Source organism: Furipterus horrens, unplaced genomic scaffold (genome assembly GCF_987537825.1).
Source record: "Furipterus horrens unplaced genomic scaffold, mFurHor1.1.pri manual_scaffold_5, whole genome shotgun sequence".
Taxonomy (NCBI): Eukaryota; Metazoa; Chordata; class Mammalia; order Chiroptera; family Furipteridae; genus Furipterus; species Furipterus horrens.
The window spans coordinates 115,175,675-115,196,582 of NW_028327175.1; the positions used below are offsets into that span (position 1 = coordinate 115,175,675).

Genomic DNA, 20,908 nt, shown 5'->3' on the forward strand with positions numbered 1-20,908 from the left:
AAACCAAAGATGGGTACAGGCCGGAAATATATTTCCTGAGCCAAATGCTGACACAGAGGAACTCAGTCTGTGGAAGGATAGGGGGCCTGGGCAGAATTTGAATCATAATGAAATGCTTGAAGTCCTCTGAAAGAACTTACTGGAATCCTGTGTTACTCTAAGGTATGCTTTTGCACATGGGTGTCCCTATGGGCAGGTCCGTATGTGCCACTGACCAACAGCTGTCCTGCTTCCTCACAGCAGGTGACCCTGTCTGCACAGGCCTCTGTTCATTCAGAGGCTGGGGTGGGGAGCAAGAGCACGTTAGAGCCCCTCAATGCCCGGTCCAGGTCACTGGGGCCCAGGCAACTGTGGCTCTAGGGGCAGGCAGGGAGTGCAGGGGCTCCCCCACAGTGTGGCAGGAGCGAGGCTCTCTGGTGGCAACGTGGCTATCTCAATTCCAGAACCACAGATGGCATCCTAGCAGGTGCTGGCACGAGCATCTGAGAGGAGCCCCCCACTCCCATTCCCCATCTTTGGAGCCCAGGACTTGACACTGAGGATTTTGGGTCAGAGGAGCAGAGAGCTGAGGCCAAGTTGAGGCTAAAAAGCCCTGGATAAAGGCCTCGTAAAAGGTGAAGAAGAGAAGCAAGACCATTCCCAGTTGCCTCAGGACTTGCTGGCAATTGGCATCCCTGCCTGTCCTCCTGCACCCTGGCCTGGGACACAATGCTTTACCAGGGCTAGGTGGCAGAGAGCTGGTGGCTCACGTCAAGCCTAAGACAGGCAGGTGGCCTTGTTCATAGCTCCCTGGGGCAGAGCTATGGAAGGAAGGGAGGTATGGCAATGGCAGGAGATGGACAGGGCAAAGGACTGTTTCCTGCCTTCCTGTGGCTAGGCTGGCTCTGGGGTGCAAAGGGGCCTTGGGCACAGGCTCTGCCCTAAAGAACCAGGGACTGCAGGAGGAGTGACTGTGGAAAATGAGTCTGGCTGTGCTTTGGGGGTTGATGGAAGGAGTGTGGACTCAGAATTAGGGGGTGGGGGGTGTGTAGGCTCCCATGGGTCAGCTCCTCCCTCAACAGTAAGAGCAGGCCCCCAGCTCCATGGGGACAGTCATGGCACTGCCCCAGGCCTGGCAGGCCCCCAAAGCCCAAAGGCTAAATACTGTTACCTGGAAGGTAGATGTCGGTAGGTGGGCCAGGCTGGCAGCAGCCACAGGGATCAAGGCTGCCATCCTGTAGGGCGTTCTCGGTGGAGGGTACACGGTTCTCTGCAGAGGAGGGAGCAGGTCAGGGACCCACAAGCAGGGGCAGACCCAGTCATCCCTCTGGCTGAGCCCCAGGTGCTGATTTTTCATCCCCGAAGGCACTACAGCCACTGGGGGCCCTCGTTCTGGCCCAGACTTCATCCCGACTCCCCTTCTGCTCTCCTAGGACCCCAAAAGTAGGTGTTTCCTATTCTTCCTGTCTTCCTCTCTCTAGTACCCCCTAGCATGGGGCTTTTGTTTTATTTTTACCTTAAAAAATTACATTCCCAAGTTTAAAAAACAAGATAAAATGGTAACAGATATAATGTCTCCTGTTTGTCTTTCTGGATGGGCAGGTGGGCAAAAGCCCTTGGTCCATACACACCGCAGTGGGTCCTGCAAGGGTACTTCCAAAGGGGGCCCTCTGAGTGTGGCTGCCACCTCACACATCAGCTCTCAGTCTCGGACCCACACTGTTCCCAGTGCTGCCAAGGGTGTCCCCGTGGGGGAGGTCTGTCCTGCAGAAAGGGTCCTGGACCCTGTGACAGGACACAGCAGAGGGCTGCCCAGTCCCAGCACACACTGTGCACAAGCAAGAGGAAACCAACCCCGAGGCCTGAGAGGCAGAGGGGCTGCCCCGCATGCTGCCAGGCAGGAAGGGATGGCATGGTGCTTCCAGGAACAGATACCCCTCAACCCGGCTCTCACACACGCCTAAGCCTAAAGGCCCCAGCCCAGCAGCTTGCAGATAGGCCCCACCTGTGTGGAAGGGGGAGCTGATCCTGGGAGGGATATGGGTCCCCTTAGTGCAATGCTGGCCAGGGACCCCAGCAAGAAATGGTCACAGCAATGGAGCATCTGCAGGTTATTTTGGGGATTTTACCAGACTGCAGGCTTAGGAGCCAGCCAGCAAGGGCCACCTCCTGGCTCTGTCACTTCTAAATTAAGTGACCTCAGCCTCTCCCAACACCAACCCTGAGGTCTGTTTCCTCATCTGTCCAACACTGGGAGAATGACCAGGACAGTGGAGAGGTGGCATCTCCCCAGCAGGTAGAGAAAAGCACCTCGGTATGTCCCACAACCATTGTGAGATCAGGCAGGGTCATCCCTGACTCACAGCCCAGAATATGCGACAGGGACCTAGGACCTGACTCCTGTAGGCTGCTACGTGCTAAACCACCCAGTCAAGAGGTGCAAGCTCCCTCACCCCAGCATGGGAGACACGGACATGGCTGAACCCTGTGCCCACACCCTGGCCATCGACTGTGCCAGGCCCAAGGCCCACACAGAGGTCCTGGGCTGTCGGGACTACAACCACAAGGGGTGGGTATGGCTGAAGGCCAGGGTGGGTGGCTCTACAAGAGGACACTCATGGAGAGCTGACTGTGTGGAGAATGATCCAAATGGGAAATAAAATGACTACTACTACTGATGTTAGATGGCAGGAAGGAGAACCAGGAGCAGCTGCAGGCTGTCCTCTGGGACACTGTGCAGCAACTGGTGTGAGTGGGTCCCCAGGAGGCACCAACGCTCACCCTGAGAAAACTCTAGGAGAGCTGAGCTGGAGGCCTCCACCACTCCTCAGCAGGGAGTACCAAAGCCCTGCCCTTAAGGAAAGGGAGGGCTTACCTTGCTTTAGCGATGGCCTCTCATCAACCTCCTCAGTGAGGAAACTCTAGGAAACAAGAGAGAGAGTCTGGAGCTATGGTGCTGACCCAGGACTGGTGTTGACCACCCAGGATCAGGCTGCAGCTGCCAGTCCAGGGCATGTCTACTGGGCACTTCACACAGCCCCTCTGCCAGTGTCCACCCCACAAATGAGAAAACGAAGGCTGAGGGAAATCACAGCCGGGCCAAGGCCACTGAGTGAGGGAGTGGCAGGGCAGGCCTGAGCACACCATGAAACAGGTCTCAAAGGTCAACAGGAGAGCAGTGGGGACTCAGATGTCAGGTGGGCAGGACTGAAGAGGGTGAGCCAGGGTGAACCTTACCTCTGGGGAGCTGCTCAGCCCCAGCCCGGCCCCACTTGGCAAGGAAGGCACATCCGAGTTCTGGGAGAGCTTCTCTTCATCCTCTTCATGAATGGGGGATGATGGGGACCGTAGGGTGCTGGAGGCAGAGAAGAGGGGAGTGAAAGACAAGTGGATGAGAAATGCCAACCCCTCCAAAGCCAGCATCATGTGAGGGTGAGCTTGCAGGTATGTGCCTGGAGCTGTGGGGCAGAAGCATCCAGAGAGGAGTGGGCCTTAGCAGAATGCCAGTGGGGCACCAGCTGCCACACATGGAGGCTATCCACCTGTGCACTGGCAGAGGCCTCAACACAGCTTTGTATTTCCAGAAGGACAGGAGAACTGTGAGGGTATATCCCTGGGGTGGGGGAAGCAGCAGGAGAGATTCCCACGTTTCTTTCTGGATCTTTGAAGTGGTTCTGCCACATGTATTAAGTCACAGAGACCACAGCTGGTTTTATAGAACCTGTGCCTTCCTTATACTTTTCTAGTAAAACACCAGCACATGTGTGAGGAAAGACTTAACATCGTAGGGCTGGTTGCCCGAGCCGAGCAAGTGTCCAAGGGAACCACAAGGGACCCTTGGCCCGTGGCCCTCGAAGGTTCCTTATGTGAGTGATGACGATCCTGCTCGTTAGGCACAAACGAGGTGGTAGACATGCACCTGGCTGCACTGCGGCTGGGTTTCTGATGCCATCACTGGTCACACAGCAGCATTTGCCCACACAACCAACCCTCAGAAAGTCCTGAAATCCTGGAACTTAAATGGGTCTTCTGGGCTGAGACAGCACACAGGCTCCTGTGGTCTATCTGCTGCTGTGTGGCCTGGGGCAGGAAAGGACACTGGCGCCTCTGGTCCCCATGGATGCATTTTTCTCCTGCTGCCTTTGCTGTGATCAACCTTAGCCTTGAGCCTAAATCGCCACTGGTCTTGTGAGTCGTTCTGGTGAATCACCAAACGAAACACATTATAAAATTATTTGAAACTACAAATAAACCTGCTTTATGCTTCTAACCTACTAGCATACCCCTCCCCTGTCCCCGCCCACAAGGCAGGTGTGGGGAGGGGTCCCAGACACCCTTCCTCCGAGGGAATCCTGGCACCGGCCTCACCTGTCGGGGGATTTGCTCCTTGGCTTGCCCTTCTGGTGACTGCTTTCCATGATTCGATCAAGCCCAGCAAGTGGACAGTTGGCCTGGGATAGGCTATCCGAGACGCCTGAGTAGGTGATCTCTTCATAAAGGGGAGCCGAGGGGAGGGCTGGGGAGATGGCCCGAAGGCCGTTGAGCGCCTCAAGCAGGGAGATGGGCTCATAGCCCTGCGGGATGCTGTCAGAGCTCTGAGGGAACAAGAGCAGGTGAGGGATGCAGTGGGCAGGCTCCCTGCCCACTGCCCAGGGCTTGTGCCCCAGGAATGTTCTACTTCCCAGAACCTGCTTTCTGACCATCTCCTGTCTGCTCCACCTTCCAGAGACTTAAATCTTCCCTCCTTCAAGAGAGGTGCTGAGAACTCCAGAGCAGCATCAGATCCTACCCACGGCTCCCTCGCCATCAGCTGCAGCAAACAGCCCTGGACACCCAAATGCCCCACTTAGTGACCAGCATGAAGGTGGAGAAGGCATCCGGAAGAGCCACCCCCATCCCGAGCCTCAGACAGCCCCTATCTGGCTTTGTGTTGCTGCCTGGCAGGGGCAGAGAGTGAGAAGGTTAGTAAGAGAGAGGAGCAGGAGGAGAGCAAAGCCATGCCAGAAGTGAGAGACACCGGTGGGAACCACAAGTGTTCTAGACCAGGGAGAACCTGATCCCCAGGGAGCTCTGCCCAACCACTGACACCTGGCCCAACTCAAGATCTCCTGTGAACCTGTGGCAGGTAGGCATCCAAGGGGTGACGTGTGCTCCAGGTGATTCTAATGGGCCCCCTGGTTCAGAACCTCTGTTTCCCCCTTGTTAGGAGTGAATCACATCAACAGGTTGAGTCCTGCATTAGGGTTAAAGATGAAGGGAGAAGGGCGATGCCCCACTGCTGGGGCATGTCAGTGCCGGGCCCCTGTAGGACGGACAGCCACCTGCTCTCACTCTCATTAGATGAGGTGAAGGGCAAATGCTCTGAAGTACTCCCTGGTGAAACCCCCACCTGACTTGCTAGAAGAAGGCTGCCTTTCAGGGAGGTGGTGAGGCAATGCTGGCACTGCAGGGGGAAGCAGAGGACCAGGGTGGGGCCTCCTGCTCTCAGAGAGCACCTCCCAGGTCCCCAGGTCACCTGAGCCAGTGGTGCCTTGCATTTGCTCCCAATCTACTACCTTCAGTTTAAAGGTGAATAATTACCCTGAACCCTCTCACCCCTCCAAAAAAGGGAAAACACCTGTGTCTAGGTTGACTCTCCAGTGACTTCCCCTCTGTGCTTTACCAAGGCCCAGCCCGGCTGCCACACGCTGTCTGGCCCCCAGCCTCCTCCCTGAGATGTAGGGAAAATGCAAGAAAATTACGGTAAGTCCTTGGCCCAAAGAGCTAAAACCCAAGGGGCAGAAGGCAGGGGGTGCAGGATGATAAGCAAGCGCCAGGAGTGCTGTTTGCAAAATCTAGCAGCCACATTAGTTCCACCTCCAACATCATTCCACTGCCAGCAAGAAAAAAAGGGAAACAAGGACACTGGGAACCACCGGCAGAAGCAGAGCTGGCGGGAAGGGGCGGCCTGAGGCCGGTATGTTGCCCGGCAGCGGGGACCCGAGAGACAGGCTTTTTGCCGACAGACCTTGAGCTTTGCTTGTTCCACAAAACAACTTCTCTAGGCAGAGATGTCGGGACTGGGGAGAGTGGATTTGACAGATTAAATTAATCGAACGTGTCAGCCTAGCGTAAAAAAGACTTCCCATACTTGTCACTGGCTTAGCAATCGGGGTGAAGGGCAGAGATGTGGCCACAGGGCCAAACACACTTACAGTTTCCCTTTTAGGTTTCTTGCTGGCCAGTGAGGCAGGGTGCGACTTTGATTTTTTAAAGGGACACTGTCAAGATAAAAATCATACATTTTACAACTGCCACCCTCTGCATCGCCCTGGAGCTGGCTGGCTGGGGTCTGTCTGGTCTGCTGGCTTCTAAGAGTGCCGTCAGTCATCACTTTGCAAACTTAACATGCATGTGAATTGTGGGGACCTTGCCACGATGCAGGTTTGGCCTCAGGGGCCTTGCTGGGCTGGGCCTGCACAACTATGCAGCTTCTAGGAGCCACGCTGCTGGTACAGCCCGTTCCCATCCCCAATGCCCACCCACGGTTTGGGTCACCTTGAGGAGCAGGTTCTGGGCAGGGGGCTACTCCACACAGTGGGCCTGGCTGGGCATGTGGAAGGGACACGTAGGCCCTGAGCAGGTACCTCCATGAGACTTAACCTGGCCTCTTAAACTTATCACCAACTTCTAAGTCCTAATGGTAGCTAGGTAGAAAAATCAGCCCCAAATCACCTCCCTCTGTGATGATCTTAACAAACTCACTGGAGAAAATGCCTAATTTGGGCTCATCTCTGGTACTAGGTGAAATGGCTTGTACAGGGAACAGGGAAGAGAACGATGACTCTGGAGAGGAAGGGACCAGAGCTTACCATCCAAGCCCTGGCCCGCCCTGCACTGCAAGCAGCATCTCAGCTCTCAGGATAAGAGGGACAAACAGAAATTGGGACAGGAACACACAAGTGACAATTAAAAACCCACCACCTGTGCTGCCACCCCTGTGAAACAGTCAGAGTCCTCACTTTCCAGGAGCAAATCATACCTAAGTGCTGTTGCTCTTCTCTCTCCCAAAAACTCAGTTGTTGGAAAAAGTGTGCAACGTCCCTACTCAAGTCCAATGTGAAATATGTGGCGGGCCCAGTTTCCAAGCGGTGAGCCCTGGTGCTGACAGGGCCAGGAAGGCAACTTGGACAGTGCGGCTGCCGGAGGACGTGCGGGGATGATGGGGACTTGCCCCCCCAGGGTGGGGGGACGGGACTCATCTTGCCTCTGTTCCAGCTTCAAGCTTCAAGACCACACCTCCAAATTTTGATAGATAAGCCAAATATCTGAGTTTTAATGGAAATCTCTAAATTTTTAAACATTAACTCAATTTTCAGAAACATGATGTAAGCCGAACATGTCATACCCACTGGCCCAGCACAGGAGCCCATAAGATGGATGCACCAGTCTAGAGGGTTTGAGCCCTCTTCTTTTTAGAGTCAGCTGGGCCTCTCAAAATCACTGGGTCCAAACAACCTCAGTTGAGAGTCCAGAAAATGGACTTATAGTTGACAACATTCATGGCCAGCAGGGACCTGAGAGCTTGAGACCCAGGCCTGCCCCACTCCTGCTCCCTCGTCCTTCCTCCCCCATCTGTCCATCTCGGCCTATCCTTTTTACCCCCAGCCTCGGCTCTGTCTGTGTCTCTCTCTCCACGTCTCTTTCTATCTCTTTCTCCCTGTCTGTCCATCTCTTAAGTATCTTCCTTTCACTTTTATCCCCACTGTGACTCTCCACTGTGTCTCTGCATCTCTCCCCAACCCTGCAACTGTCTCTTGCCATCTCTCCAAATCTCTCTGCATGTCTCTCTCTACCTCTCTATCTCTGTCCACCTGTCTGTCTCACCCACCTCTCTATTTCTGCTCATACATATCTAAGTCTCTTTTCTTTCTCTTGAGGTCCATCTCTCTTGAGGTCCCCAAAGCCAGCATCCAACACCCCTCATCTGCCAGCAGCAAGATCCAGCTCATGGTTTCTAGGGAGCAAGGGCAGTGGACGGTTGCTGCGGTGCCCTCCCATGTGCCCATGCTGGAGATGGATGGGAAGAGAATGCACAGAGGGTGTGTCACAGCGACCCTGTGAAGGAGGTCGCACTTGTCAAGGCACAGAGTGCTCCTGGATGTCTGGCTTAGTGGAGTGATGGTGACAGACACTGTAGTTCAAGCTCCGTGAAGGGGCACCTGCCATTGCCAGCAATCCTAGCAGCCTGGATCACCGTACTCAGCCTCACAGCCACCTGTGGGGCCATGCTGGGCATATGAGGACAAAGACCCAGCGAGCTGGCAGATGAAGGTGCTGGCCAGACAGTCTTGGTCCTCACCAGGTACTGCCCCAAGGGCAGGGCCCATATGGCCTCCTTCTAGCCACCTGACCAACCCAGCCCCTCTGGGAGCCAGACACTGTTCTAACATGAAGGCAGGCCCTAAAGCGTCTGGATGCCTGGCAGGCCCTGCACAGTGGCAGGGGCTTCCTCCAGAGCCTCTCCTCTTTCTACCCCTACACCCCTAATGCAGGAAGAAAGAGGTACTTACAGAGTGCTCATCATGGTCCATGCTCTGGGCCAGAACAGGGCTGAAGGAGACAGGGGATAGGGCTCCTGGCTTCTTCCTCACTGCCCGGATCTGCAGAAGGGCCCGGAAAGCTGTGGCAGAAAGGAGGGGTTGATATCAGGCAAAGAACAGCCAGGTCTAGCACCACTGAGGCCCTCTCCAAGCTCTGCAGACACTGACTACCCACTCACACCATAGCAGTCCCAGGACAAGCCATGTTTCCAATACAGGCAGTGTCATAACAAAACATCCTCCCGAGGAAGACAGAGAAGCCAGGATGATGCTGCCCCAGCTCGAATGGAGCTTTTGGGGTGGCAGGCAGGAAGTAGCTGCCTCTCACCTGCCACACTCTACAATGAACATGCCTGCAAGTTACACCGGCCAACCAGCTAAAAGCACACAGTAATCCCTGAACACCACAAGTCTCTTCCTGGAAGTTATACTGACCAACAGACAGGCAGACACACATGTATGTGAACATTCATGATGGCACAATGTCTGCTGGGGAAACCAGAAGCAGCATAGACACTGACCACTGGGGAGGTAGGAAAATAAATTAGAACACGAGCTACCAGTCACCCTGTAGTGTCAGTCTCACTAGCAAAGTGTAGTATTTGTGAGACACAGGTGAAAAATGCGTGTCACACACACAAGTCACAAGTGTGCCAGCCTCATCCCCACAATAAGATGAAAGACAGCTGAGTCCCCAGTGCTGACAGCAATGGCCCTGGCCCAACTTGCCAGCCCAAGTGCTACAAACACCTGCTCTGTGGCCCCTGCTCCTGGGCCTCTGGACCATGCCCAGAAGACCAGGGCAAGCTGGGGAGGCTGGAGTTCAGCTCTAGCTCAGGATTCTGCCACCCACCATGGACTCCCTGCCCTGCCTTCCTGCTCCTCTGCTCCCAGCATATCCCTCAGACAGGGGAGGCTGCTGCCCTCCAAGCTAGACTCCAAGTGGGCCAGGTGCAGTCCTGTGGACCATCTCTCCAGGCCCAGCACACAGCCCTCAATGTCCTATTGAGTCTGGGGCTTCCTCCTGGGCTCTGGATGTCCCCACCCTAGATCACATGGCCTCATCCTCCACTTCCACTCACCCAGCCTGCCCCATGGTCCTTGGGCCTACATACCCTTTTGATGGCCCATCTGGCTATCCTGGGGGCACAACCCTATGAAGTGCTGGTGCGGCAGGGGCAGGAATGTGGGCTCTGGTCAGACCCCAGTTTAAACTATGCCTCTACCCCTTACTAGCTATGACCTTGGGCGGTTCCCTCTGAGCCCCAAGACAGTGACAGGGAAAGTGTGACAGCTCGGTGCCACATGTCCTGTCTCAGAGCTTGGAGGTGGAACCTTAGTAGCCAAGGTGTGAAACAGCAGAAAGACCAATTTCTAAAAAGCCATCATTTACCTCCTAGAGAAAATGTCCCACAGCTCCTCCAGGCAGGTGCTCTCCCTGCCCACTTAACTCTCACGTTGACCCAGTGGGACTTGTACCCTGAGAATATTTAGATTCCCTCTACTGGAAGACACATATTTTATTCAGAGTTATGCCCAATGTCATAACTTTTTTTTAAAGGTTTAATTAATTTATTTTTAGAGAGCAGGGAGGGGAGGGAGAGAAACATTGATGTGTGAGAAATGTGTGGGAGGAGCATCGATCAGCTGTCTCTCACACACCTTCAACCGGGGACCTGGCCTGCAACCCAGGCATGTGCCCTGACTGGGAATCGAACCAGCAACTCTTTGGTTCACAGGCCGGCGCTCAATCCACCGAGCCACACCAGCCAATGTCATAACTTTTGACTGAAAAAAAAAAAAAATGTCTGGAGTGCCCCAGAAATCAAAATTTAATTCCTTGATCACCCTTTTCATTTCACTGTAATTCTTGATCAAAATATTTTCCACATTATTTTTTTTTTTTAAGATTTTATTTATTTTTAGAGAGAGAGGAAGGGAGGGAGAAAGACAGGGAGAGAAACATCGATGTACAAGAGATACATCAATGGGTTGCCTCTCCCATGCCCCCAACTGGGGACCTGGCCTGCAACCCAGGCATGTGCCCTGACCAAGAATTGAACTTGTGACCTTTTGATTTGCAGACCAGTGCTCAAGCCACTGAGCCACACCAGCCAGGGCTCCACATTATCTTTAATATAAAGAGTTGATCATTGATCAATGTCTGTCCAGTTCTAATGTTACTGCAAACACCTGTCCTGGAACGCCAGTCTTGGCCGTTCTGGAACTCTAATTGCCTGGAGGCAGACCTCTGAGGATCTGAACCATTCACATATCCGCAGAGTTACTGTGGATGTTAACCACCTACATTAACCACCAGGCTGCAATTCATTGTGAACCAGGTGGGAGGCTGACAGCCTGTCTTTCTTAGCCCTCCACCCTGTCTGCCCTGGTGCAGGGTCTCCACTCACGCAGCCGGCAGATGGGGCAGTTGCTGGCCTGGTAGCGCAGTGTGTCGGCACAGGAGTTGCACAGGCACAGGTGGCGGCAGGGCAGGATCAGTGTGTCCCGCAGGTCTGACAGGCACACCACACACTCGTTGCTGTTGTCACTGTTCTCCTCATCTGAAGGCTGCAGGGATAATGAAGGTCTTTAGAGTCAGTGGCCTTCTGAGAGCCAGAGCCTGGGGGCCACCTAAGGGGCAGGGAGGAGGCCTTCCTGTCCTGGCTGCCCCACTAGCTATACCCGCTGCCCCCGGGGGGCTAATGCGGTGGCAAAGGGAAGCCCAAGAGGGTGGAGGAAGGTCATCACAGAGTAGGGCACCTCCATAAACTTGGCCCAGAGTCACACTCCTTGGGCACCAGGATCAGATCCAGCAAGCCTGCCCCACAGCTAAGAGAATTTGCAGTCCCACCCTAATGCACTCCCCAAATCAAGGAACTGAGGTCTATCTATTCCTCAGAACCAAAGAGAAAATGTGGAAAAGACACAACACTATGGAACACATCTTCTAGAAGGTATCCATTTATTTGGTTAAAACACAAAAATCAGACAAGTCTAATTTGTTTGAAATATTTTCATCAAGTAATGGCAGCTTCTGGAAAACAAAATCTGGATCAAGAGACAGCGACATTCTAAAACAGGGCTAAGCAAGCTAGAGCCTGCTCTGTTTCTGTAAATAAACTTTTACTGAAGTACATCCTCGCTCAGTTGTTTCCATATTGCCTATGGCTGCTTCTGTGCTGTATTAGTGATGTTGAGCTCCAACAGACACACGTAGAGCCAGAAAAGTTGAAAATATTTACTACCTGGCCCTTTACAGAAAGTCAGTCTATCTCTGGTGTGAATGGAGCAGAGGGCGCTTCTCTGGGGCTCAGGGCCTGGCCAAACTGCCCTGGCCTGCTTCTGGCCAGTTCCAGCTGGTGTGTGAGATGTCTAGAAACTTTTTAAGAGGGGGCTCTTTCATTTATGCCTGTGTGCCCTTTTTTTTCTTTTTTTAAATCCTCACCCGAGGACATTTTTTTCATTGCTTTCAGAGAGAGAGGAGAGGAGAAAGAAAGAGAGAGAGAAACATCAATTGGTTGCCTCCCACACGTGCCCCAACCGGGGTTCAAACCTGCAACCTTTTAGTGTTCAAAATGACACTCCAACCAACTGAGCCACACCGGCCAATGCCCTGTGTGCCTTTAAAAACAGTGACACATGTTGCTTCTCTGCTACCCTCCCTGGCTGTGCCTGATACTGCTCTGTCACAGATATCCAAAGGAGCATCCCTCTCTCCACATAACCACAAGTACTCCAGTCTAGGGAGGAGCCAGACAGCAGACTGAAGCAAGGTTCGACTGCTGGTTTTGAGAACAGAAAGGCCAAGGCAGCACCGGTTAAGCCCAATCAGGCAAGAGGGGACTCCACGTGCCCTGGCTGACCTCACGGCCAGCACCCTAACAATGGTAACAAGCCAGTGAATTTTCTGGAAAAAGGACAAAATGTCCTATAACCCTGTTAACTCTTTTCAAAAATTAAGGAAAAATGATGGAATCTGGGGTCCCAGAGCCTCCAAGGGAAGACATGGAAGGGAACTGGCTCATCAACCTGCAGGGTTCTGGCAAGGGCTGGGGGACCCCAGGCAAGTCACTCCCACGAGCCTACTTCCATGCAAGTGAAAGGAAAGCTGGGGAGTGAGGCCAGCCTGGAGTCCTGGCGCGTGCTCACCGTTTGAGTACATACCTTTGTTTCCTGGTTGTTCTTGTTCTCAATGCCATAGATCTCCTGTAGTAGGTAGCTGACCCGGTCTACCTGGAGAGCAGAGATGTATCTGGGCACTTGCCAGCCCCCACTCAAGGGTTCCTCTACACCCACCTGACCTAACACCACCTTCCACATGCCAGGCTTGGGTCCTGGAGCAGGAACCACTGGGAATTCTGTTCTGCCCCAACCCTGGGGGGTGGGTCCAATGCCAGGAGAGGGGCAGGGAGAACCTGCTACCTACCCAGCCCAACGAGTAGCATGGGCAGTAAGGCTGCGGCCCAGGTGGTCCTGTTCACCAGAGAGGACCTAAAGCCAAGCTCCACAAGGACCTAGCAACCATACCCTCTGCACACCTTACTGTCCCCAACATAGCAAAAAAACTTGAGACCCACCCATCACTAGCCCCACAAGTGTGACCAGGTTCAGGTCTCATGCTGGCCATGTTCAAAAGTGGTCTGAGCTTCTGTGTTTCCCGCAGTTCTATAGACCACAAACACTGCCAGTCAGCTCTCCTAAGATAAGTGCCCTTGACCATCACTAGGGTCTCTGGCCTTCTGCAACCTTCAGGGGCTGAATATGCCAGAGTCCTCTTTACTTCTGTTTTATTTTTAATCAAGGTCATATTCTTTTTAAAATTATTTACTTATTTATTTTTAGAGAGAGGGGAAGGAAGGGAGAAAGAGAGGAACAGAAACATCAATGTGTGGTTGTCTCTCAAATGTCGCCAACTGGGGACCTGGCCCACAACCGAGGCATGTGTCCTGACCGGGAATTGAACCGGAGACCCTTTGGTTGGCAGACTGGCACTCAATCCACTGAGCCACACCACCAGGGCTCCTTAGCCCTCTTTTAAAAAACTAACCCACACCATTCCTGGGTTGTGGCTTATACACCTGAGCAGCTACATACAAGGATAACCTAATCATGGATTTGGAAACAGACCTCCACCATGGACATTGTTAAAATCAGTCTCAATATCAAGATCCAAAATGGCACAGTTCAGGGGATCCATCCTCTAAATTTTCACAGTGTGAGATGCCACCAGGAATAATTAATCCTGGTGTAAGACCATGAAATTTCCAACCCCCAAAGAAAAGCTGTGCTTCTCTATAGCTCCCACTTGTTCCAGGAGATTCCATCTTTCCTCTCAAATATTAAGTAAATCCCTTTTTGCCCGATACTGATGTAGTTTCTGTAATTTGTAAGGAGTAGGAGGGGTGGGTGCAGTCTTAGCTTCCTGTTTTATTCCTTCCTCTGTCCATTCATTCAGCCAACATTTACTGAAAGCTTACTATATTCACACTGGACAAGATCCAGGGCTACAGCAGCCAATGCTGAGGTGCATGGTGGGTGTGCAGCACACACACATGTACCCAATGACCCTGACCCTGACTTCCCTGAGCCCACAGCGATGACAGACAAGTCCACAGCAGGCCTGTCATCAGCCACCTCAACAGCAACCACAGTGGGAAGGGAAACTAACCCATGGAGACTACTGGATTGGGTGTATGTGTGTCTTTTAAATTAAAGGGGCTCATGACATTTCCTCCACAGACTTACAATTTGCTTCTGCTTTAACGGCTTCACAGAGAAGCTACCATCGACATGCTGCAGGGAGAAAAACACAGAGGTTAATCTGGCACGCTGGCACTGCTCAGCCAGCTGAAGGCCCTTCCTCGGTCATTCCACATCCATGGCTAGAAAAAAGAGGAACCACATTAAGACTAAAGAGCAAGGCCAGGTTTTCACAAAGGTGGCCTCTGACCTGGCCTCGACACCACCCAGAGAACCTTCTAAAGATATTGCCTTCTGGGTCCCACCCTGACCTACAAAACCAAATTCTCCCCAATAGATCTCAAGCATACTCAAGTTGGCTACCACTAGCCAAGTCCTGATGATGGACAAGAGCCTCCCCAATGGCAAGAAGCAGCACCTGGATGGCAAGAAATGCACACCAGTTCTAGCCCTCAAAGGGCCTGATCTAGTCACACACACAGCACAATATGCACATGCATGCATACACAGGAAAACCCGAAGGTCTAAAAACTGTAAGAACAAAATAGAGCAAATGCGTTCAGTGGTATCTGTGCAGACATACTTCTCAGAATTGACAAGGTTAATTAAGGTACAAGATCTGAGATCTTGCAACAATACCAATTATCCTTCTGAGTTAACTGAAACTAGCACTTGGCATTTTCTCGTAAAGCCAAAAGGCTCCTACAGACGTTTCTAGTATGTTGGACTCCAAAAATAATGCAGTTCCTCACTGGGCTCTAAACTAGAAGTACACAATGGAATGTTTGCCAGCAACAGCCCATCCACCTCAGCCAGAGGAGCAGATGGGTAAATAGTTACTATTTCTTCCAATAGGCCAGGCTTGGGGAGCAGAGCTGGTAACCCCAGAACTGGAGAGGGAGAGGGCCAATCTTTGCCCAAGGCACTTGGTACCACCACAGCCCTGGGAGGCCAGGGAAAGCACTGGACAAAAAGGCCAGAAAGGTCACAGGCCCAGCTATGATGACTCCTGGGGGCCTCTAGAACAACCCAGATCACAGGAATGGGCCAGGCTCTGCACTTAGGTCTCTCGGGGCTGCAGACATACACTGGCTGAAGAAGCTAGGGATCAACAGCATGCCCAGGAGTGGTAGGAATTCCAGAATAAGCAGCCTGGTTTCCTTGTGGGGTCCTTGATGCTTGTCCACATAGGCCACAGGCTGGTGCTGAAAACACTATACAACTGCAGAGCGCCAACCCCCGTTACAGAGCACTGGGGGTGGGGGGGTGTCAGGCACAACATTTTCAAACAGGACACACCCCACTACCTTCAGTAAGGGTCTTGGTGAGCAGGGACCTTGTCCCAACACAGCCAGGCACTCGCTCACTACATGGATGGACGCATAGAACTGTATGGCTCCAGGACCAGTAGTGACAGGAGAGTGGGGGTCTCTAGACCCCGCTAATGTCCTAATGCGGAGACAGTGGTGAGGTAGACCATCCTAACTGCCAAAGCTGCACCCTGTAAGCACAGCCTGGGGACTCGGGTCTATGTGGAAAGAAGAAGCAAACACCTAAGTTCGTCGTCGTCGTCGGCAGCCGTCCGTCTCGAGAGACGATGGTGTAGCTTCTCAAGAGTCTATCTGCACCGCCGAGAATGGCTGTGCAGTCCGACTCGGGAGTGACATGGTATCTGTCTCCTCCCGTGTTGAATCGACATCTTGTGATGACGCTGAAGCTACAGAGCCTGGGCAGGGTAATATGGAGGGTCTGCTGTTGCCCATGCAGCAGACCCCCCCTCTCTTCGCAGCTGAAGGGTCCAAGGGAAAGACGGAGTCGATACAGCTTGGGTTCAGGTGCGCCGCAGGAGTTGCCGGTGTTGACTACAACGTCAAACCGCCTTAGGGACTCCGGCTCCGGATTTTCTGTCGGGGTTTACTCCCTTAGCCTTTCCCCTGAAGAGGTATGCCGCAAGGCAGCGGAGGTTTTTTGGAGTCAGAGTTTTCCTTCTCTGATGTACCCTGACTGGAAGATCGAACCAGCGACACTTAGCTCGCAGGCCGACGCTCAATCCACTGAGCTAAACCAGCCAGGGCAAAAACACCTAAGTTATACACTAGCTAAAGGTATTAAATGAATCCTTCCACATAAATGGACTCTTTACACGCAGGGCACCCCTAGCGGGGGCCCCCCTAGCTAGAGCCCTCAGAAGAGCATGGGTGTCTTTTCCCTCCACTACTCACAGAGCATCTAAGACCATGCTAAGCATGATCCTCATCCATCCAACCAGCATTCACTAAGCACCTACTTCATGCTGAGAATATGACAAACCAGGGGCCATTCTGCCCTCATAGACCTCAGATGAGTGAGTTCAACAAATGTCTGCCCAAAGGTCAGAAAGGCCCCAACGGGGAGGGAGGTCTGTTTACGCCCAAGTAACCAGGGCGATGCAGCCCTTCTGGAGGCAAGGCAGGATGCCCTGCAAATGTTCGAGGATCAGGCAGGGACTGAGAAGTCCCAATGATATCCAGGATCCTGGGTCTGGTGGGAAAGGCCACGGCCCTAAGGAGCTGGTGTCCCTGGATGATCCCTTTGAATCCCAGAGGAAAGCTGGTCTGACCAGAGTCCTCCATGTGGGCATCCTGCCTCCTGTTCCTGGCAGATTACAGGGACTTCTAGTGAGTCCCCAGAACATACCCTCACCACACACCACATGCCGTTTGATGATGGCAACGCTCGAATTCAAGGCCCAGCCTCCTGAGATGCATCATCTCCCCTGGAGCCTGGAACGACTGAGGAACCTTCCACGTGCCCTGGGCCTGGCATGACCCCTGAACTTCTGGTCTCAAAACACCACCTCTCTGCCCACAACTCCCAGGTCAAGGTGCAGGATGGCACTTACCTTTTCAAAGGCAGCCAACAGCACATGGGCATGGCCAGTCACCTCCACAACTGCTCAGGAGAGAAAAGAGAGAGCACTCAGAGCACTGACCTGCTCCCCCCATGCACCACCCCCAGTTTCTTTCTACTTCCTCTCAGCAGATGCTTTCCCATGCTCTCAGCCTGAAGGTTGGAACCTCTGGAGGGCTCCTCCTTATCTTGCCATCCTCTGCCCAGGGGTTCCTGCCTCCATCTGGCTCACACCTCACCCCTCCTCCAAAGCAGCCACTCTTAACTGCCAGAGGCTGACTTGGCATGTTGTCTCACTCCACGCAGGAGGGGCATTTAAGGCAAGGTCAAAGAGCCAGACTCCACCAGTGGGCCTGGGGACAAGCCCCACCTGGCAGAGCTCCAGCATTCACACCCTAGGCTAGAGGCCTGAAGCCCACAGAAGTGGAAGAGAGGATGGGCTGGGTTGGTGAGGAAATCTGCGTGGCCTGAGGAGGGCCTGTCTAGCTCCCTGTGGCTCTCTACTTACTGTCTCCATCATTCCACTGTGGGGTGAACAACAGAATTGGACACCTGTCTGGCTGCTGTTACTGCAGTGAGAGCAAGGCTCTGCCATAGGGCCTTGTCACCGGTGGGAGAGGCCAGGCTGGCCAGGAATTCCTGAGCTAGAGTGAGGCCTCACAACCCCAGGTGGGGAAAGCGTCAAGGGGGCCCCAGAGAAGAGATTGAGAGTTGGTTGCTTGAGTCCCACAGCCCTAAAACCTGCTAACAAGGCTCACACATCCTTCATCACTTCTGGATAAACTCCTTCTTGCTGACTGAGGGGAGGAGGGCCTCGCAAAGTGGGTTCTTCCTGCAGGGTCCACCTGCTGGAAGGGAGAACAAAGAAGAAAGGCCTCTCACCATCTCCTTCGTCCACCACGGCCTGAATGACCACTGGAAATACTCCCCGATCCAGGTCAAAGTTCAACTGAGGGAAAAAGGAGGTGAGATGGTCAGACTGAGCTGCAGAAAGAAGGCACGGGGAGGACAGCATCGCAGCAGAGCTTGAGAGGGCAAGCAAAACAGTGAGTAAGACAGAGACCTGGCTGTGCCTTAGCTCTTTTTGTGGTAAAATAGATAAAAATGATTAAAATGGCAGATTTGCATTCAATTCATTGGCACTAAGTACATTCGTAAGGTCACCACCATCCACTTCAAAACACCTTTATCACCCCAAAGAGCAACTCTTGTCTGCATTAAGCAATTACTCCCAATGCCTACTCTGGATATTTCATAGAAACAGACTCATACAGTATTTGTCTTTTGTGCCTGGCCTCTTCCACTCAGCATGTTTTCTAGGTTCACCCATGCAATAGCGTATCAGTTCTTCCTTCATTTTCAAGGCTGAGTAATGTTCTGCTGCATGGCTAGGCCACATGATTTATCCAGTCATCTCTCAATGGACATCTGGGTTGTTCTCCGACTTGGCTGCCATGACCAGTGCTGTGATGAACACTGCAGGACACGCATCCGTTTGAGCCCGTTTTCAGTTCTCCTAGGTACACCTAGGCATGGAAGTGCTGGGTCACATGGGACCTCTATTCTACCTTATGAAGAAAGGGACCTGGTGTGGCCCCAACCAAAGATGGAAGGAAAGAGAAGGAGACCATGTGGCTGGTCTGAACTCAAAAAGAAACCACCTGTCACTTTTCCTTCTCCTCCAGCCTCAACTCTGTGGTCCTGGCTGCTCTGAGGCTGAAGGCTACTCTCCTCCCCACACATGTTCACTTGGGCGTGGTCTCCAGATCTGCTCAGCAGTGGGGGGCTGCGAGTCAGGTCACACTGAGCCCGCAAGACAGAGGCAGCCAGCTTAGGATACCCACAGCAGGAGCTGCAGCGGGGGAGACCTGGAAAGTGCTGGAGGGTCACAAGTTGTCAGTGGGAGGCAGGACTGGGAAGGGGAGGAAGGGTAGCCAGGCGCTGGGACAGGGTCAGACTCAGAACTGCCAGGTTGCAGTAGAGTTCCCTGAGCCAAGCCTCAGTTTCCCCATCTAAAAATGAGGTAAAAGCTGTGTCTAATGCCAAGGCTCTGAGCATGGTGCTTGGGAAAGCAAGCAGTGAGCACCAGCCATTCGAAGTTGTATGTATTCAGGCAGGGGGAGCCAAGGAGGGCCTCACAGAAAGACATAGGGCTTGGAGCACAGGACTTTGGGGGAACATATGCAGGCAAGCTACATGTGGGGAGACGGGGGACATGTCCAGGCCAACCCAAGACACACAGCTAGGCCTCATGCTCCCCAGAGCTTCAGGGTGGAAGGGCTGTACCATGGAAACCTGGACTTACGGGAGGAAGGGACCCCCTTTTTGCCCTTCTGCCTTGCTCTGAGATGACTCTAGGGGCAGGTGATTACCCCAGACAGGACAAGGGTCCCTCTGCAAGCTTGTTCCTCTCACACTGAGTCAGGGCACGGCAGCAACCCTGCCAACAACCATCCTACAGTTGCTCTGGTGACAATGATATTGGGTGTGATGCGCAGGTGCTGCTCTTCCAAAAGCTGTCATTAAGCCAAGGTGGGAGTTTTTCAGATGACAGAGCAGAATGGGGAGCAGAGTTCTGTGCAATTTGGCCAGCTGCTGGAATATAATCCTTGGCGCTGATGTGGGTGATTTAGTGCTGAGGAGCCACCAAGTGCTCTGCACTGTCTTTCTCCCTTGCACACTAAGCTGAGAGTTGCCTCAGGTGACAGCCCTGCTGTGCTGGGGTTGAACTAACAAACAAGTCTTGGCAGGTGCACGGTGGCTCCACCAGAAGCAAGCAGGGACTCTGGCTCTTCTCTCCTCCAGTCCCCCTGGCAGAAAGGACTCACAATGGACAGCATGAGCTACATAAGCATTCTGCATGAACTCCTGATGGACACCCTAGAGCAAAGGAATGTTCCTACCTCCAGGTGACAAACAGGAAACCCAGGCTCGCAGAGGTAGCATAACTTGCCCAATGCTTCATGGAGAGGGAGAGAGCCAGAGGTGCCTCCAGGCCTCACCCAACTGTGTCCTCTCAGTTTCTGGGCTAGGTGCTCAGGCACCCCTGGTACTTCTGTCCTTAAGTCTCTGCTCTTATCCAGCCAGACCCACTGGCCCAGATCTATCTAGACCCCACAAAAAAGGTACATACAGCTGCCATCCACCTTTTCACAGGCAAATTTTTCCTTGGAGGAATTTGAGAACAACCTCTCTCCCACCCCGGATCTGTGTTGTCTGGCCAGAGAACGGCATAAACCTGCCTCAAGTAGGGGCCACAGAGGGAGGCACGTGGCCTACACAGTCCATCCAAGCACTCTGGGACCCCGGCTGCTGGTCTACAGAGAGCCAGCCTGAAAGCAAGGCCAGCTCAGCCAGAGCAGGCCCCATCCTGATCACATGGGCCCAGAGGAAACTACAAGCCATCCAGTTTTTCAGAATCTAGCCAATAAATAAACTGGTTTTCTTTTCTTAAGCCAGACTTAGGTGTGCTTCTATCGCTTACACAGAAAAACGTCCTGACACAGACATTGCTTTGAAGGCTCTGCTGCAGCAGCCTTCCCAGTGCATCCTGCTAACATTCAGTTGGCAATCACGTGTAACCAACAGAGCCCAGCGCAGCATGCTAAACACGGCCTTCAGTCAACTAACTCAGAGAACTTCAACAAATGATCTACACAGGTCAGCCCAGTACTGGGCCAGAAAACAGAGATGGAGATGACAGGGGCACTGTGACCCCAGATCTCCCTGGGCACCATGGCTTGGGCCCTGTGCTA

General features: G+C 53.1%; 1 protein-coding gene across 5 annotated transcripts in view; it reads right to left on the bottom strand.

The window, feature by feature from the left end:
• Positions 1-20,908, bottom strand: part of MGRN1 (mahogunin ring finger 1) — a 58,521-nt gene that overhangs the window by 3,592 nt on the left and 34,021 nt on the right. For 2 of the 5 annotated variants that reach the window (XM_090277085.1, XM_090277084.1), the window contains exons 6-16: positions 18,036-18,102; positions 17,146-17,195; positions 14,310-14,357; positions 12,729-12,797; positions 10,973-11,132; positions 8,532-8,641; positions 6,174-6,239; positions 4,348-4,574; positions 3,217-3,334; positions 2,855-2,900; positions 1,122-1,249 (exon numbers count right to left, since the gene is read on the bottom strand). In XM_090277085.1, coding sequence (XP_090133211.1) covers positions 1,137-1,249; positions 2,855-2,900; positions 3,217-3,334; positions 4,348-4,574; positions 6,174-6,239; positions 8,532-8,641; positions 10,973-11,132; positions 12,729-12,797; positions 14,310-14,357; positions 17,146-17,195; positions 18,036-18,102 — 1,074 coding nt within the window. In that variant the 3' untranslated portion in view covers positions 1,122-1,136. Of the gene's footprint in view, positions 1-1,121; positions 1,250-2,854; positions 2,901-3,216; positions 3,335-4,347; positions 4,575-6,173; positions 6,240-8,531; positions 8,642-10,972; positions 11,133-12,728; positions 12,798-14,309; positions 14,358-17,145; positions 17,196-18,035; positions 18,103-20,908 lie in introns of those variants that run through there. The other 3 variants (XM_090277086.1, XM_090277087.1, XM_090277088.1) reach the window with 2 other exon arrangements.